The 19,432-nt window shown below is 39.8% G+C and overlaps 1 protein-coding gene across 3 annotated transcripts in view; it reads left to right on the top strand.

Moving 5' to 3' along the window:
* Nucleotides 1–19,432, top strand: part of LOC120732861 (glucocorticoid-induced transcript 1 protein) — a 31,239-nt gene that overhangs the window by 3,256 nt on the left and 8,551 nt on the right. The window contains exons 2-5 of one of the 3 annotated variants that reach the window (XM_040030736.1): nucleotides 172–482; nucleotides 8,774–8,922; nucleotides 15,573–15,662; nucleotides 18,445–18,570. In XM_040030736.1, the coding sequence (XP_039886670.1) occupies nucleotides 173–482; nucleotides 8,774–8,922; nucleotides 15,573–15,662; nucleotides 18,445–18,570 (675 nt within the window). In that variant the 5' untranslated portion in view covers nucleotide 172. Of the gene's footprint in view, nucleotides 1–102; nucleotides 483–8,773; nucleotides 8,923–15,572; nucleotides 15,663–18,444; nucleotides 18,571–19,432 lie in introns of all 3 variants that reach the window. The other 2 variants (XM_040030735.1, XM_040030734.1) reach the window with 2 other exon arrangements.

Below are 19,432 nucleotides of genomic sequence, written 5' to 3'. Positions count from 1 at the left end.
CTAACGTTTTTGTTTTTTTGTTTTGTTTTTTGCTAACAAGCTAATGTTTATCTTACCGCCCCCACCCCATCCCATTCTCCCCACCAACATCTCCTTCTGCAGAAAAACAGCAACTTTGGCAGTACGTGGTTTTTTTTTTCTCACTGCGATAAGAATTACAGTCACTTTGAGGATGTCAGCCCCCAGCAACTCGCTTCAGCAGCCGAGGGTCAGACGCAGCAATGCGGGCTCCCCCGGCTCCTTCAACAACAACAGCTGCCGTTTGCACCCCATCCGTGCCACTGTGCCCTACCAGCTCCTTCGTGCGGGTCAGAGCAGTCCCACGCGGCCACAGACCCTGTGCGGAGGAACCACGAGCCACAGCCGGGGCTCCAGCCCCCCCTCCAGTCCGACACTCAGTTCAGGAAGTGCAAATGCTAAGCAAAGACTGTCCCCCGAAAATAAGGAGTCGTCTTGCCCCCCAGACTCTCCAGTTTCCAGAGGTAAAAACAAGATTTTCAGCAACTTTGTCTGTGCTGGGTCAACAAATGCTCACCACGTGCGTTTGATTCAGGATGACTTGTCTTGATAGCCTAACTTATGTTGTCACTGTGTGGTGTATAGTCATGCCATTAAATGTGCTAAAATGTGATCGCATATTATTTTTTTTGGGGTGGGTAACAAGTAAGTCTGGAGTCAGGCTGGCACTTGCTTTGAAGGAGGTTTTATGCATTAAGCCCATCTTTAAGTGCAGTTATGCAGTCATAAAGAGGCTCGAGTGAAATACTGGCTCCTTTACTTTATTTGCTCTTTTGAAAGGAGAGAATTGGCAGAAAGACCTGATTTTAGTTATAACAGCGGCCACGTCACTCCCAGGAGAAGCCACGCGAGAGAAATGGTCAGGTGTTGCTTAGACTGACTCTCACTCCATACATAGATGCATGTACTCTGAACATATGCTAAACCTCACCATGCTGCCTTGCACATGGATAGCAGAGCCTGGCCTTATGTTGTTTCATGTCATGCCCAGTTGATCTTTGGAAGAGATATGGAGATGCAGTGAAGGAGCATATGAGAGTTTAGGTAGCACCCAGTGCTTCACTGACTAAACCTTATTTAACTGGCTGCTTCTCCTGCCAAATATTGACCCTGTGGCCGGTTTTCTGTAGCAGTATGCTTTCACAGGCCAGCAGTGCACTTTTTCTTTTTTGCTGAAAGAATACTACTTTTTCTGTAGCCCCCGTGTTTTTGTAGAAAACACACTCCTAACCACGCTCTGTCAAGCTAGTGTTTGAAACACTCTGTGATAAGAAAGGCCTGCTTTTCCTGTATATTGAGGCAAAACAGGCTCATTCTGCTTTGGTTAACTTAAGTGACTACTCCTGCCTCAGCAGCTGGGGCAGTGTTACTTCCATTTGTCAAATTCTAATAGATTTTCCCTCTTAACTAAATGGGTGCCCTCTTTTCTCAATGCAGCACGATAGTTATTATGGAGTAGTGTGTGGATGTGACGTGCTTCACATTCCTCAGTTCTTTGAATGAGATGACCTCCAGCCTTGACTAGTGTAGCATGCAGGCAGGAAACTAAGTCTCTTCAATAACAACTGAGTGGGCAGCTTTACCAAGCATGGTGAATTTCACCTGAGCTGGTGTTGATCCCCTGCTCTGTTGGCATGCCATGCATACCTCGGTCCTCTGAGAGAGTCAACCTCTAACCCAGACTAGTGTCCCATGTCAGTGGTGATGATGATGGAGGCTTGACCCTCGTTCATGGATGTGACCCCACAGTACAAACACGCCTGTGAGGCGTCAGATGACAAGTACTATGGGCCACATCAGCAAGTGGTCTCATGGTTCCCGGAAGTGAAAAATGTGGCATATAGATCAATTTAAAGGTGGAAAAACAACTGAAACAAATAATCGATAAGATTGCCAGAATAAGTTATTGATCATTAAAATAAAGATATGACACAAAGATGCCTGTCACTTTTATTTCACTTACAAAAGTAAGTAAAACACAGACATTTATGATTGTAAACTGTCAAGCAGACAGATTGAAATGAATGAAGTTAATCAGCCCATTATTCTTAAGTCAAATCATTTTTTGTGTCAGGCAAAGTTTCTTCCGGGCATTGGCTGATTGTCAGGTACCATATGCAGCTTTTTTCTTTTTACCCCAATTACTGGTGTACTTATTTTTTTTTAAAATGTGTAAAACAAATTTTGGCTCTGATATAGCTGCCTCTCTGTAGTCTAATGTTCTGCCTAGAGAATGATCTGATGAGTTACACTTGAAGAGTAAAAAGGGCTATGAGCTCTGAGCACAGTAGCACATTCCTTGTGAAGTAGCTCTGGTGAGCTAGCGGAGTTGTGCATTAATGTTGAAGTTGTGTGACCTACCTCATTAGTGACAAGTATGCAGAATTTCCCTGTTACGTTAGAAATGCTTCACCAATGCAGTATTTTACACTGACCATAGATATATCTGCATTCTTTTAACGACCTCCAGGGGGCAATAACTGTGGTTCCAAATAGACTTGCGCTTCTATAAATGTCTATGGAAAAACCTCTCTCCTTCCTGACCCCAGTAAATACTTTCCTGATGAGTTTATGGGCTCAGCCACCTGTTTCAGATCACAATGAATCAAACATTAAGTTTTTGTTTTTTTGTTTTGTTTTTTTGTTTTGTTTTTTTTAGCAAATTTTGTTTAAGTGTCAGAGGATTATCCAGGATGTCCTCACTGGATAATAACTTGTGTTGACGAGGCTTTGTGCGAGTAGTGTCACAGTCATATGCACCCCCTGACTATTTTCACCAGGATAACAAAGGTGAAAACACTCAACATGAACTAGAGAAATTCACGGATTAATGGGTCATGTCACAGTTAACATCTAGCTGAACTTTCCCACATAAGCACTAAGAAGTTCAGCTTCATGATAAAATCCATTTGGACAAATTACAATTTTTGGTGACACAAATTGTATTGACGTCATGCAAAACAACTGTCAGTCTTGAGTACTCTTGTCTTTGTCCTACCTGGTTCACTGTAATTGTGGGTGGGTGGGGCAACCTAAACCTCACCTCCAGGGCAAGTCTGGCACAGAGGCAGCATGACCAGAAATGATGCAAAATTAGTCTTGTTGCTGTTGTTTCTTCAGCGTCCATCTGTGTTCACGGATCCCCAAAGCAACAACAGACTCCCTCCCAGCAGATTGTTAGCTAGCATTAATTTGAAAAATACAGTTATTAGTGTTGTCCATGAAAAGTATGGGCCAAGGGTTAATAATTGTTGTTCGCATTATTGAGACACCCCCCCCCCCCCCCCCCCCCATTTAAAACAGCAAGATTGTATACAATATTTACACTGTAGTCTGCAGTGATCCCGAAAGTCTAGATTTTGTTCCCTGACTGCTCGCTTATACAAGGCAGAGTCGGTGTGTTGAAGCTTTGGCAGTTTATAGTCGGATTTCTTTTTCACAGCTCACGTCTTCTAGAGCTGCACTTTATGTCCTTGTCCTTGACCTTAAGCCAGTTCTTAGCCCTGTTACATAAAATATCAATAGAAATTGATCTACAGTGTAAAAACATGGTGTCGGGCATGCAGCCTAGGCCAGACCCTGTCCACCAGTGAGTCCAGTTTGCCCTCTGAATGGGTTTGAACTCCAGTTTTTTGTTTTTGTTTGTTTTTATGAAATAAAGTGCATCATTATTATTTTTGTGGTAATGCCAGCCTTACTATATAAAATGTATAGAAAGTGTTTCTAGGCCTAGAGATGATTTTTTTTTTTTTTTTTCTTGAAAAAAAAAAAAAGTGTAAAATAGTGTCCATGTGAAGGTGATATTTATTTCCACTGATCAGCAAATTCTAATCACAGTAGACTCGATAAGACATCCCAGTCATCTGTTTTTGAAAATCGAACTTTAATTAAAAAATAAATATTTTAAGAGATTGGGTTAAGTTTGACTTTCACTTTTGCTTATAGTTTCACATTTCAGAAAGTAATTCTTTAAAGGGGGGTAATGTTTGCAGGTGTTTTCCAGTACAGTGCATTTATTGGTCAGGAATAGTTAGGGTAAATGTGGATGCCATGTGGCACTAAATTGAGTTTTCCACGTGGTTAATAAAGAGATGCTACTGCAGAACTGTCACGTTCTGACACAAGCTTACCTCTGACTGCAAAACACGATTTACAAACACAAGATCTACTGTGCTGTTATTTTGTTGTTGTTGTTGTTTTGTTAATATATCACAATTTTTGCATGTATACAAAATTTTAACATCCTTTTTGGTAGTTTACTCAAACCTAAAATACGTTTTTTGTTTATCCAATGTCCGAATGCAAAATGCATAGACTTCTGCTAAGTTAGGTAACAGACTTTTTGCTTTGCAGACCAGTCAGGTGTTCACGTACAGTTATCCCCATGCAAAGGTCCCTTTTAAGCCAGGAAAAGCCCTCAATATGAGCAAAAAATGTTCACTTTATCTTTCGTTGCTGCAGCTCAGTGTGATTTGACTACAGCAATAGTCTGTGCAGTGTATAATTTCTCATACACTGTAGTACTTTGAACCCACTCATAGACATAATGCTTGCCATTTGGTAGAAAACTCCGTCCAAAGTGGCTTACAGTGCCACGGGTGTGGTGATGGACTTTGGTTCACATGATTTTAGATCTTAGCCTGATGATGGTGGACAGAGTTAAGAGTATTATATTTCACCTTATGACCTTTTAGGTTCACCAACATGACATCATCTTTTACCACACTGTCCCCACAATGAAAGTCAAAGTGCCAGCTGTGCTGAAATGGCCCTGCTTCATTGTCAGCTATTCAAACTGCAGAGTAGGACCAAATGTGAAAATGAATGTGGTCTGAATCAGTGGACTGTAGCACAACTGCACTGTTTCCTGTACTTTCATCTCTAGGCATGTGACATTTTGAAGCACCTGGAAGTTTACCCTCAACTTTGATCTAAAGGTTGCTCATTCTTAAGTCCACACACATAAATGGGGGATTTGTTAGCACATACGTTCCTCATTCACTGAGATGCATTCAAACCTGTTCATACTAGCTTGTTGTGAAATATACCCACTGGACTCAGATGTGAATAATGTTTATATTATATTAATGTATCTGAATTTATTTTACTGTGTGTTGTGTTTTTTTTTATTTTTTATTTATTTATTTATTTTTTTGTGCTAACAAGCAATTTCTCAGCCTGCAAAGACACACACAGTTACAAACTCGGATGTCAATCACACTTAATTTTATCATCTATTCATTTACATTGTGTGAAATGGCAGTGCATGCTCAAATGCTAAATTTCAAAATTGTCAGACCCGCCCCCTTTTTAAGGTAAGATATAGATATAGATACCTTGGCTTTTGTAATGATCAAATACTGGTGTTAAATTAATAACCTCTGGTTCCCCTCTCTTCCTCACAGTGAGAAACATTCTTTTATGTAGGATAACATAAGGTTCATCTAAAATATTGTGTTTAATATTATCTAGCTTTGTAAAGTATAATGTGATGCATATATTTAACAATATAAATTTACTTTATTTAGTAAAACTGTGAAAAAAATCTGTATTTGCAGAAGTTTCATTCAAATAAGCATCTACTGCATACTGCTGTCATATATAGTCATGCTAATTTCTTCTTTTTGTGCATAACTTCACACATAAGTACCAGATATGGACCAGACAGCAACACGTTCTGTTATCATAAATGTAACTAGGCTTCTCCAAAAATAATACACTGGGCCAATGCCCTTTTAGCCAAACTATCATGCTGGTGTGGCGAGATTAATAAAAAAAAAAAACGTCCAGTACAAGGTTATCCATTATCCTTGTTATCAACGTGCAAGTTGAGAATAAGATTTTAGCTGGTGCCTCAACGTGATTTAAAAAATTATCTAAAAAGGAAAAATCGGAGCGCATTTTGCTTTTCAAACTCAACTAAATACTTTGAATTAATTGATGTCAGTTTAAAAATTATGGTAAAGTCAGTGCATTTTCACTTTTGATACATGTTGGCACCTTCAGTAGATTTGCCATATTAACTTGGATTAAGCCTAAGTGTCCCATTACAAGGGTTTCTAAACTAGGATTAGGCTTAAACCATGTCTAAGAAACAGTCTGTCTCTTTTTAAGCCTGGTACCAATAGGAAAACTTAGTGATTTATTCTTAAAATGCACTTGCCTGAGAAGGTCTTGAGTTGTCTTTTGTTTTGTCTAAAACCCAAACGCATTCAATTTGCTATCATATGACCTAGAAAACCTGCCAATTGTCACGCTAAAGGAGTAGAATTGTAGATCACGCTAAATTAACCAAATTTTCTCTTCAACCAGTCTTGCGCATCCCTGTGCAAACCTGGGGCGAACAGTTCTCCTATACTTTGCAAAAGAGAACTACATGTTTGTTATCACATTTGTCTTACAGCTAATAATTCACCATCCTGGAAATGCAAAGACTTCATCACAGCTTGCTGTCTGAACTGCGAAGGGAAGTTCAACCTGAAAATAATTCTTTAATTTGACATACACTTACTTTACCCATGGAAAAAAAACTCAGCAGATAGACTTCTTTGATGTCTTGGCTTCTTTCATACTGTTTCTTTTTTCTCATCGGGAGATTATTCTAGTCTGGCAAGTGGGGAAATGATGGAAAATAACTACAATCCCAGTTTTGAGAGCACTGGCTTGGACTATATAAATATTGATAGAAATTTAGCCTGCTTCCTTTGTCTAGAATGCTTCAGGGAATTTTTACTGTAGCCCAGTAAGCTTACTTAGGCAATACCTTTGGGTGTGTAGGCCTGTGTATTCTGCGAACAAAGAGCAACAATGAACGGCTGTGTAGTTCTAGTAGGAGAGAGGTGCCTCATGGAGATAGTTTAGTCTGTGTGTCTGTTGGAAAGGCCCTTGCCCTAGCCTGCTCAGGCAAGGAATAAAGTAAACAAGCATATTTCCTGCTCATCGTTCTGTTCCTTTACCCTGCCTTTGATATGGGAATGAAAGAAAGAATGTACACTTGCTTTTTTAGAAAGTATAATTGAGGCTAATAAATGTAATGCAGTCTCTAAGCACATTCGAGCTTATACCTTTACATGTTTTTTTGTTTTTTTTGTTTTTAACTGCGTGGCACTGCAGGAATGCAGAGTGGATGCAGGCAGTATTGATGTGCATTGTGGTTGTTTATGAGTTCTTATGTGGGTGGCGTGTGCTTAACTGCTCCAGCTCATAGCAGATTATTCTCATAATGTCAGATACTGCTGCTCAGCCATTTACATTTGCCTCAGGTCGCAAGCCTTCTCTTTGCTCTGCTGTAACACATCATACTGTCCATACTTTCAAAACTAGAAGATATTGGTACACAATAGGGCTGCCACAAACGATTATTTTGATAGTCGACTAGTCACCGATTATTTTTGCGATTAGTCGACTAATCAGATCATGCATCCATTGGATGTAAAACCTACAGCTTATTGCACCAGCACGCATCTGCTCTTATATAACTATCATTAGCTTACAGCTTTAAGTGTTTAAGGTATATGCTAACTAAAAATAAAGTCAAGATGATAGTTTATTAAATTTTATTGAAATTAGCAGATTGTCTCGGTGGAGTTTAATAAACTGCTCCTTGCTATCTAAAATATAACAGGACACCGGAGTATATTCTCGAGCATCTCACACTTCTGATAATCAGCTGTCTGCTTGACGTTTATTCAACTGTGTAAAAACTATAACTTTAATCTCAGCCAAACCGATTTACTCAGGAACAAATAAAATACTGAAAAAAAGCCAAACAATAAAATTTTTAAGTTATCTAAGTGACTCATATATCATGTTTAACCTGAGTAGCGAAAGACAGCGGTGGGTTTGAAAACGATTTGCCGGGAGTCCGGTGCTCTCACGGGCTCTAGTGAGCCTTGCCCCGGCTAGCTATCGAGCTAGTGGGTAACAGACGTCTCTGAAAACGTCGGAGCGCTTTTGAAAATATGTGGTGTCTTGATAAACTGAGCAGATATTTGAAGTTTACACAGTTACATTCTCGCCTGAAAATATGTTAAACGTTGATTGTGTGACCCAGAAAGAATAATAAGAGCAACATTGAAACTGAGCACGGCCGCGCTGGGCGCGCTATGAATTCTGGTACACAGCTTCTTCTTCTTCTTCGGGGTTTAACGGCAGCTGGCATCCTTCTACATCTAGTACCGCCATCTTCTGTTTCAGTCCGTTATTACACTCTTAAATCCTACTACTTATTCCTGCGTCTTTTTGATCTTACAAAGCTTCAAACGACGCGTCGACTATTAAATTAGTCGTCGACGATTTTAATAGTCGATGTAATCGTGACTAGTCGACTAATCGTGGCAGCCCTAGTACACAAACTCATTTGGTTAGTTGAAGCAATGTTTTATTACATTGCTTGTTGTTGTTGTTGTTGTTGTTGTTGTTGTTTTGATTTTGCTTTTTTTATAATCAAAGCAGTATGTTTTGATTATAACTGATGTCGATTTACATGCTCCTTTATTTCTAGATAAAAATGTAACTACTGGGTTTGGTTTGTCATTCAAAATATGGCTTCATGTCCCTGGTTGCATTTGTGCAGTAAGTGATTTGTTACACTAAAATGTTAGCATTTCAGTTGAAACTTACTAACACACTCAGCAAGGAAGAGTCAAAAGATACCTCAGGGTGTTTGGCAGTATTGCACATCATGACATGCACTGATGCCAGCGTGCATGCGTGTGTGTCTAATTCTGTTTCTTTGTTCTTTCTAACTTTACAGCAGAAAGATCCAAATTACAGGTGAGGAATTCAAGTGCCATTCGACGGGCTTCTTCCTTGGACGCCATCACAGGGCCATACCTCACTGGCCAGTGGCCTCGGGACTCCCATGGACCCTACCCTTCCTGCATGAAAGACAAAGCCACACAGGTACACGGTGTTCAGAAAATCCTACCTTGGCTGTAGGCCTGCGGGGGTTGACTCAACCTAACTCTTTTCAACAGTAATCTTTAACCTTTACGCAATGCTGGCGTGCATTTAATCAACCTTTAAGCCTAGTGATTGGAGAGTTTCTGCCAAAATTAACTCTGGGTGTTGTAATTGATGTCTCTCTGGACATTTTTCTTTTAAAAATGTATTGCACGGTTTTCTCTGGAAACAAGGAGGTGCCCAAAGCAACTCCCTGAACTTTAGAAATCAATTCTGCAATAAATCATTATTTGATTTAGGAAATATTTGCATCATTTTCTAATGTTCTGTTGTATGTGCTGTTACAGTTGTAGCTATTCAAATGAAACATGGGCAACTTTTCAAAAGATTTTGACATATGTACAAGTTACTCTTGTGAGTTTGAAGCTCAGGCTTTAGCTCTTTTTCTGTTGTTGGATGTCAAAGACAGCTTTGTATGTGGTCACTGCATTTGTTGTAACAACTGTGATTACGTCACAATCCCATTTACACTGGAATTTTGGACTCTTTGTAGTCATCTTCAAAGCCATAGGGGATACAATGGAGGAGGAAAAAAATCACTACAGGCAGAGAAGTCAACATAAGAAGCAAATTAGTACCTGACGTTTTTTAACTGATGCATCACAACTCAGTATTAAGCCTCTGCAGCGTTACATTTTGCGTGCACGTGCAATATTAGGTGGTGAAAGAGTCTTTAACGTTTGGAAAAGTTGAGTCAAAATACTGCATTTAAGTGGAGATGCACAATTACTTGCCCCAATAATATCTGTCTAAATGAGTGTGGTTTATGGCCATTTAAAGTTATTTTTACAGTTGACTGGAAAATAAAGACATAAAATATTATAATCTTATTTTAAGGCCACTTTGTCAACCATGAGGCCAGGAGGACTTTTCAAATTAATGATTTTTCCCAGCAAATAATTGTAGGCATGAGTACCAAAACCTATTTTTTTGGTTTCTTTCATAATTTCTGTCATAGTGCTTGGTGCTGGCGAAAGACTTTTGTTATATTAATCTGGTAGTTGAAGTCTGGAGTCGGCTGCCAGTGTAGGCCTAACAGAGTTGTCTGAATAGTCTGAAATTCCCCGAAAGCACAACATTTTAATGCATTATAACACTTCATAAGGCATATGCATGGATTCCACATTGAATCTGACCACAGTATTCCTGGATAACTGCCCACACATAATCAGCTACTAATCTTGCCATGTGACTCAGTGTTAAATGTAGTTTCACTCAAAGAGCCTTTTTTTTTTGTAGGGGGAGGGTTTCTGTTATGAAAGAATATTGAATATGTATGATCATGACAAGGGCTGCTCTCCTCTGTGCTAACAGAAGCCTTTCATGTGTCTGAATGAAGACCGCCGAGGCTCATTTACATGGGCTTCATCCCTTTAACCCCTCATTCTCCTTGCATTTCTTTGTGTGTAGGCTGAGGAAGTGGTGAGTGGGTCCTACGAAGTTTCTTGAGCCGGCTATGTGCAAAGTAAACATCTCTAATTACAGGGTTCCTGTGCATTCTGGACAGACTGGGCAAGAATGGAAAGTTGATTTGATAGTGATTGGATCTTGACTAATGTTAATAAATGGACCCATCTTTTAGACTTAGTGGGGGGTTTTAAGCACTCTGTGATGTTTGCCTTGGTCTTAACCATATTTACCTGTAAAAATCTGATTGAAGTAGGCTAAAATAAAAATCCAATTTAAGATTTATGTCTTTAGAAGCTGTGGAAAAAATGAAAAACATTTTGGATGTTTTCAAATTCTTAAATGCACAACCATCCCCGAAGGATAGTCATAGACCACTTCCTGTTAACAAGTTGTGCCTGGCCCCAGCTCTTTTTGAGACAACAACAGAAGCAAGCATCACACAAAGGATCCACAGACTCTTTTGTTGTGCATTGCACAAGTTCAAGTCAGCCTCTCCTTTGAGCTGTAATTCAGCCCTGCATGGAGGTGAAGTTGTTTGCACCTGTCCCCCAGGCTATGACTGAAGCGAGGAGAAATCCCACTGCTTACCACCTGGCCCTCGTGGCTACACGGCCCGCCTGCCTTTTGTGTGGGAGTTTAGGAGCAGAGGGCCCATACATATGCTAATCACTGTTCCGGGACAGGGCTGCGTGCTCTAGGCCCTGTGGTTACAGAACACAGAGAATGTCTGTATGAAGATTAGGATCCTGACACACCAAGGCAACCTCAATGAACTAGCATAAAGACAAAACTGATCAGTTTGTGTTGCCTCATGTCTTCTATTAAAAGTTGCACTTTGCACACAGTGCAGGAGCTGATGACCAGCTGACCGCTGATATGTGTGCACATTCTGGGCCTACGTGACAGGAAAAGACTCATTAGCATTATGTGTAATTGAAAATGTACAACACAAGCTGTTGTGTTATTTTCATATCTTGAACAGCTTCATATGAATTTTAGCTTCTTTCTTTGACTGAGACTTCACATGTACATGGTAGACATGGACGTAGCCATTGTGATATCACCCGCTGGCGTTTTGCAGCTGCCATTTTGTTTTTTGATGTAACCATATTTGGGTGGAGCGTAGATGCTAAGTTATAAACTAAGGCTAACAAACTTTGTTAGCAATCAGCATCCATAAAGTGTGAAGGTGCAACACACACACATACATCTTCTAATTAGTGATAAGTAACAGACTAATAAAACTACAATTTAATTAATCAAAACTGAAAAACATACCAACACAATAAATACGGGAGGAAGCATCCTGAAGTTATGAAAGACAAAACTATCCAGGCTATAATACGCTGCTACCACCCGATGCGCTCTCTGCCAGAACGAGTGTCGATGAATTTACTTTTTGTGACTGGTTGTCGTTTTGTTAAACCTTAGTTGCACAGTTTCTACTCTGTAATTAGAAAATGACCAAAGCCAAATACAAAAGCTGTTGAAGCTCTCTGTAGAAGAAAACAAGTTCCACCACAGACTCCACCAGTTAAAGCTAGCATTGAATTACAGTTCTGTAGAAACTGGTGAAAATTAAATGGTATTTTTTGCTTGAAATCTCACTCCCTAATGGGATTGGCTCACTTTGGGAGCAAGCCTCAAAGGACCGTTAAAAGAAATGCTGTTTCTCGTGCTTTGAGGTGGCTTAATGTTAACATGCATCCAACTTCTGCCTTGGTGTACAAAGGCTTTTCGACAGAAACATGTGCTAGAGTGCTTTATTGGATGTTATCTCATGCCACGTTTTAATCAGTAACTTTTTTCCATGTTTGCCTCCTAGATGCTTAATGTAAACTGATGTCTCTTGTAGTGATTTTGATTTACTGACTCATTAAAGTCAACTCGCCCAGCCAGAGAACATGGTCTCTGCATCTCTAAAATGCACCAAATTATAGCAGCGGCACTTTTCTTGCATGTCTCGGCATGTAATCTAAACAAAACAGCACAAATTCCACTGTGATTCTATTGAAGCCCAGTCATTATTTCCTGCTTTGGAACAGAGCTGGATTCTTGAGGATGTTGCCTGCATGTAACCCTTTGGGTGTGATTCACAATAGGAAGCGAGCTACAGGCTGCAGTAACAGTTGGGTTTTATCTGTAGAGCATTACATTATCAGGCACCACACCTGGCACACTGCTCAGGCTTGGAAGTCGGAGCTGAAACGATAAAAGGCCCTCTGAGGTAAATAAAGGTGGGTATTCTTGTTAACACATTGTTTGAGAGGAACAGAGTCAATAAAGAGAGGCAGCCTGTGGTTTTTGTAACTGCCATATCTTATGATTTCCCTGGGGAAGTTAAATTGCAAATTAAGATATCAAACAATGATGATATTGTGACCTCACTGTGTCATCTTTTAGCCCACTGACTGGTACGGTAATAAGCTTTCTTTATGATTAACAAACAAATAATAATCATAATCACTTAGAAGACCTCTTATGTTGAAAACAGTGTTGAACCTGTGAACTCGCTTACATTTGTTTGGTAGCCAACATTTAAACATTTGCTCAACAGTGAGGGCTCTAGCTTCAGGCCAACTTCTCACCTCAGTGTCATCATTTTTACTGCAAGCTGTTTTTCCTGTACTGAAGGTTGCTGTGGTCGCAGCACTGTGTTGCCACCCCTGAACAACACAAATCAGAATGAAGGTGATTTAAGCCTCAAGAAGATTAAGGAACATGAAATATCTTCCTGTCCTGACAAGGGCATTCAGTTTTTCAGCCTGCCACCACGTTTCCCTTTGATACTGTTTAAATGACCATAACTGAAGTAATACAAATTAACACCAAACTGTGCATTATAACTAATGAATAAGTATAACTAATGAAAAATGCAAATTAATTATCATTCCCATGAGACTATACCTTGAAGTGCCAATAAAAGCATTGCAGATTTCATAAGCTACAGGTCCTCCTTGACGTCACATAACATCTGTGAGAACTTAGTTTTTCCTCGAGTCCAAAGCTCCACACAGTCTCTGTGCCCTTTCTAACCAATCTGCATTTTGCATGAACAGATTACGCTGCAGCATCAAGTCCCTCAGTGTTTGGCAGAGGCATCAAACGGCACAAGCGATTCCATAGCCCATGCACAAAATGTTAATGCTAAAGGCTAGCTACACATCTGCCAAGCACAGTGGTCCCTTTTATGAGAGCACAAGTGCTCATTTAATCCGCTGTCCTTTTCTCAGGCAACCGGCACCAGCGAGCCAGCGCAAACGACTTCACGGGTGTTCCTCATTATTCACAGTGTGATATTCCATATCATAGGGCAAGGCTTGTGCGTTAGTTGGAAAAGCCATAGAGGGTTTTCTGTTTATGTGGGGTCAGACATAAGGCAGTGTGAAGACACTGGCATTTAAGTTGCTTCATACTACTGTGCTGTCGATAAAACATCAGCTGTTTGAGAACCAGAGGCTGTGTTGATATGCATAATCAGGGGGAAGTATGTGGTTTCAAACAGCCATATAAAACATCCTCAGTCTGTTTCTGTTTTTGCATTAATTTGCATAACTTAACTGTTTTCTTGTTTCCGCTAAACATATCTGAAAGACTTGTGCAATGACACAGAAATGCTTGTGTGCTCTCCTGTAGGGAATGTTTTGTATACGTTTACGAAAAAAAAAAAGTTTACCGATGATACAAAACTTCTCTGTAGACTCATTGATCTGGTATAGGCTGGGCATTGTAGAGCACAGCTGTAGCAAATCTGTATTTTACATGAGCCAAGAAACTTTTTCACGACTAAATGTGAGGACGTGGAAACCGTGAAAATGCTTTTGTTGCTGACAACGTTTTCTTTGGTAGGTTTCTGGTTTTTGGACTAGAATTAAGCATCTTGTATTCTGTGTTCCTGTAGTCTGCAAGTAATAAAGTGAATTTTGTCCCCTGCCACTGGTTTAGAGTATTTACCTTAAGTCGGCGTAGTAATGGAAGCAGTCAAACATGCTATGGCTTTAGTTTTGCCTTTTGAATGTAACAGTTTCCTCAGGGATGATATCTCATGACTGTTTTGCTGACTTTCATTGATTCCAGATTTTCAACTTTAATTTTAAACACACGGCAATCATTACTGCTTTTAGCAAGCATCTTTCTCAACTGCTTATCTAAACATTTGACTTTTTTTAAAGTTATTTCTTTATTTTGTTGTTGCGAATATCCTGACTGACTTCACAATGAGGGGATTTATTACCTAATCATTGTGTTTGGTGGGGTTTTAAGAGAGCTCTTCGTGTGAGCTTGTATTTCCTTACCTCTCCTGCATGAGCATTTGAATGTTGTGTGTGTGTGTGTGTGTGTGTGTGTGTGTGTGTGTATATAAGTACAGTTTGGTGAAAGTATTTATTCTGTATATGTGGATGTCTTTGTGCACATATATCATTTGTAGCAGTTTAATGTACATTTAAGTAATATAAATAACAATCTATTGTTTGGTTAATCCCACCATTCAGCTGCATATTTCGCGCACTGACACATAATCAGATGGTCTGCAGGTCGTTATATCAAGAATTTATTTGATGCATACAAATACAACAATATTCAGTACTTAAACAGTTATAGTACATTGTTTGAAACCCTGAAGATGTTAATTTAAGATCAAGGCCTTGCCTTGCTAGCCAGCCCACTCTTTAGCCTCTGCTCAATCCATTTGGCGTTAAACCTGCATCTTCCTATTCTCCTATTCAGGGTCTTGGGAGGTCTGGAGCCTATGCCAGATGTTCCATGACCTGGAATTGGATAAATGGGGGGAAAAAAATGAATCTGTTGACCTTAACACATATATATGTGTTAAGGTCAACAATCGTGTAGTTAAAGCCAGTGCCTGGAAATGCTTACACATCAAACCTGTGTCGAAGGTGTTTCAAATTAGATAATTGAGATTATTGAGAAGAAGCACATTTTTGTCTTAAATAAAACTTTCTCGTATGGATGGATACCCTCTGCACATACCCATGCTCTTTTGCAGTACAGCTGCACACAACATTGGACTTTCCGTGCCTGTGTAATATAAGACATGCTATCAGGAGGTCACGGTACATTTGAAATGCATATCACTAGCAAATGTATTTATGTTTTGGGGAAATGATGAGTTATGTAACGTTTGAGTTTGTGTCAGCATGTATATATCTGTGTTTCAGACTCCGGGTCTCTGGATCGATGATGGAGCAGATCAGGGAAGTCCTCACCAGCGGTCAGCCTCCTGGGGCAGCGCAGACCATCTCAAAGAGGTAGTTTTGCCTGTCGTGTTTTTCTTTCTTACTGTCAGGTTCTCAAGTGTTTGTTATGAGCATCCACTATTTTATCTGTTCAGATCGTTCAGATTGTGTTTGCAAGGGACAACCAATCAGAAGAGTTTTCTTAAAAGGAGGGTGTAGGAAACTTTAATTTGTTTGTTTCGGATAGTGGATCATCCCAGGGGCTGCACCAAGACCTAGCATAAGATAAATGACCACTAGCTTAAAATGTGAGTCACGCAAAGCTACACTAGAGTCCAAAAATAAGAATATAAAGCTGGAAATGAGTGTAATGGGTCCATTTTAACCTTAATTCATACCACAGAAAATGTCCTATCCACCCAGGCTAGCTGAATACATTAACTCAGCAAGAGGAAAGAATGTTTTTGTCGTTTTTGAGGCTCATATCATTTTCAAGTGTTTTATTTGTCAGGGTCTGTGGTCAGACTAAATATTATCCTCCTTAAGGTTGGTTTCCACTCCTTTCTGTCTGCCAGGCATGGTGGCCAACCAAGCGACCACACGGCATTATAAGGTCTCCAGCTCTTCAGACCACAGTCTAAATTTATCCTCTTTCTCCCCCTGTTCCTCACTCAGCTGTGTCCTTTGCATCTCATTATGGCCTCTTGTTTTTGAGAGATGGTGCAGGAGCTCCTCTCAAGGGTGAAACACCCATATAGTTTCATTTTGGGTATGTACAACTTAAGTCGGGGTAACTGAGGCACTGAAGATGTTATATTGAGCAGAACATATTTTCTGTTGAGCATAACAGAAAATATGAGCATAATGGACACTCATAGTTTCTGTTTCCAGTCCAAAAGTAGTTCCAAAATATTAATGGCACACAGATGTGTTGACCGAAGAAGTTGTCCACAGTTTGAAAGGATAAGGTTGGTGTCATTCCAACTTTCATAAAGCTCAGACATGTGTTTTGTAATTCCACACCACACTACTACTGTGCTTCATTGGTCAGTACTGAGATGTCCTATTAAATAACAGGCTTTACTTTTTTTCTTCATAGCATGTGATCTAACAAGAACAAGACTGTGGTTTATTTCAGAAGTCTGAATGTTCACACTTCTAATTTGACAGTTATTTACTGTCAACAACTGGTATTCGTGTTGCACTGTTAACAGGTATAAAAGAAAAGGGATAAAGAAACTTTCATAAGTGCCACAAGAGTTTGATAAAAAATCTTTTCTCTGCTATGAGCTTACAGCATTTCTATCTGATGGCAAATTCTGTAATCTGATCCATCTTTGCAGATTTTGTTGTTTCTTCAGAGTGAAGCCAGAGCCACAAGATAAGTTTAGTGCTTGTCTTTTTACAAACAATCCCTTTGCCTTGGCCTGTACAGTCAATGGGATAGCACAGCCAGGAAAACCCTCTTTCACATCCACTGAGATTACATCAGGATCGTCTGGACTTGTCATTATCATGTGCTACAGTCACTAAGTGAATGTAGTGAACTGCTTTCCAGTGCTCTAACCTCTGCGATTACATATGTGGGAGGACATCTATGAGAAGAGCAAGTCTCTTTGTTGACTGTGTTGCCAGGATGACAAGATCAGCACTGAAGACCACACCTTTGTCTGCATAGCACAACTGCATCTCACAATGGGTATCCTGTTTTTAGGCTGATGTTGGACCAGATGTAGAAACACCCATTGACTACATTTGTCTCATTATCAGACTTGCAAGCCTGGTGTTATGTAGTATACTGATCTGCAACCGTACAACTCATGAAGACTGACTTGGCTGGCAGGAATAACGTCAGACTAAATCCACTGAAGTTAGAAAATAGTAAAATTAAGCACGCTTTAATAGACAAGAGTAAACAATGTCTGTGCAGATATTTTCTGTCTGTTAAAGAGCAGTTTTAAAACCACCGTTCAAATATTTTCTGTATATTGAAGAGACATTTAAACTGTTAATCACATTCTTTGACAACTAAATGGTATTGTTAAAGTGTTGTGGTGTAACGTTGCGCACACACAATGCCAGATCAGTTTGCTGAGTGTGGCTAATGTTAGCAGTGGTAGTATCAGCAGTTCAGGCTGTATAGCATCTGAGTTTTTTGGAGCCCAGCCCAAAAGTTAGAACCATGAATGGTTCCCTTTGGGATTGAAGATCAAGGTTGTTGTTTTTTTTTTTTTTTTTTTTTGGTTTTTTTTTAAATAGTTTTTGAGATTGTCACAGACAAATCAAAAGTAAGCAAGGTAATCTTCACAAACTGTACCACTTTTATGATCTTGAAGTGTAAACACAATCATGTAAGTGTAAACACCAAAATTAAAACTCTAATATTAGCAAAAAAAGAACTATACCACAGTCCCGTGACTTTAGTGTCTACACCCTTTGTTTTGAATTCATCTTACTGAGAAATGTATAAAGTTTGTGTTAGAAGAAACCTTTGAGTAGTCGCCTAATCACTGATATCTCTACTTGTTATGGCCGTACACTGCACATATTTCAGTGAATATAACTCCTCCCAAGCATCTTGAAATCAGTTGGAGTCAAAGATGGTTTTCCTGTATTTTGGCAAAGATTGTGTTCTCACAGTTGCGGAATAACTTAAATTAATCACAGTATTATCTCTCTGCTGACAGTGAAGTACATCAGAGGAAATGTGCTTTTCACCTCCTGACCTCATTCAGTTCACTCATGGGAATGGTTAACTAATATGTTCGCATGCCTTCATGGCTCCCATTGTGAGCCGTTGTTCACTGAAGTGCTTGTGCTTTTTTTTTTTTTTTTTTTTTTTTTTTTTTTCCAGCAGATTGCTAAACTGAGGCTACAGCTGCAGCGTGGCAAACAGGTCAACCGGCAGAGCAAAGACAGGGAGCAGAGCTCGCTGCAGCTCCCACAGCAGGCGCAGCATGGCACTGCATGCCAGCCACAGGTGAGCTACGCTTGTCAGTACTCATGCTTCGACTATGTGGGTTGTTGTTTTCAGGTGAAAACATTAACTAACCCCACACATGTGATGCAGGATTTTAGGCTGACAGCAGCGATATGATAAGGCAGCTTAGCAGCTGAGGGGAAAAAACACACACAAATAAGGCAGACCAACCTGAATTTCAACTGTCAAAGATAGGAAAAAGAGCAAGGTTGTTTTCTACATTAGTCGGTTAACAGGATTAAATGATTAACTTGGTTGTATGTCAACTTAAAGTAATGTATAAAATGACCATTATGAAGTTACAATTTTGGGTCCAGGCGAGCTGTTTTAGGGAGTAGGTATTGATTAAAATGATTTGAGAAAGATTTAGACTTTGTGAAGGCAATGTTTCATCTTAATGATACCTTTATGATCAATGTTGCTCTGACTCTTACTGAGGAGGCCTAGTTATTATTAGTGATGTGTCGGTCATGAACGAAATGGCTCTTAGAGCCAGATCTTTTACGTGAACGATGCGAGCCGGCTCCTCATCGCGAGCTGTGGATTTTTTTTTTTTTTTTTTTTTTTTTTCCTTCTTTCTCTCACCTTCTCTCTCGCACTTTTTCCACTTCACTCCGCACACGAGCCTTGTGCTTTGTGCTGGGTAGAGGGGGGAGGGGCGGTAGTTGCACCCACAGTAGCACAGGAACAGAGCAGGAGGGAGAGAAAGAGAGCCAGGGACAACAAGTCACATTAGAAAGGTATAGTAATCATCCACAACTATTTTCAGTTGCAGATGATAAAGGATTCAGAAAGTTTATTCATGCAGGGCCCATATGACAGAGAATATGCATTTTCTGTTTGTTTTCCTATTTTAATTTAT

The sequence above is a fragment of the Simochromis diagramma genome, unplaced genomic scaffold (assembly GCF_900408965.1).
Source record: "Simochromis diagramma unplaced genomic scaffold, fSimDia1.1 OVJJ01000361.1, whole genome shotgun sequence".
Taxonomy (NCBI): domain Eukaryota; kingdom Metazoa; phylum Chordata; class Actinopteri; order Cichliformes; family Cichlidae; genus Simochromis; species Simochromis diagramma.
Note: the sequence above shows the minus strand (reverse complement) of the source record. Positions and strands in the feature narration are given on the sequence as shown.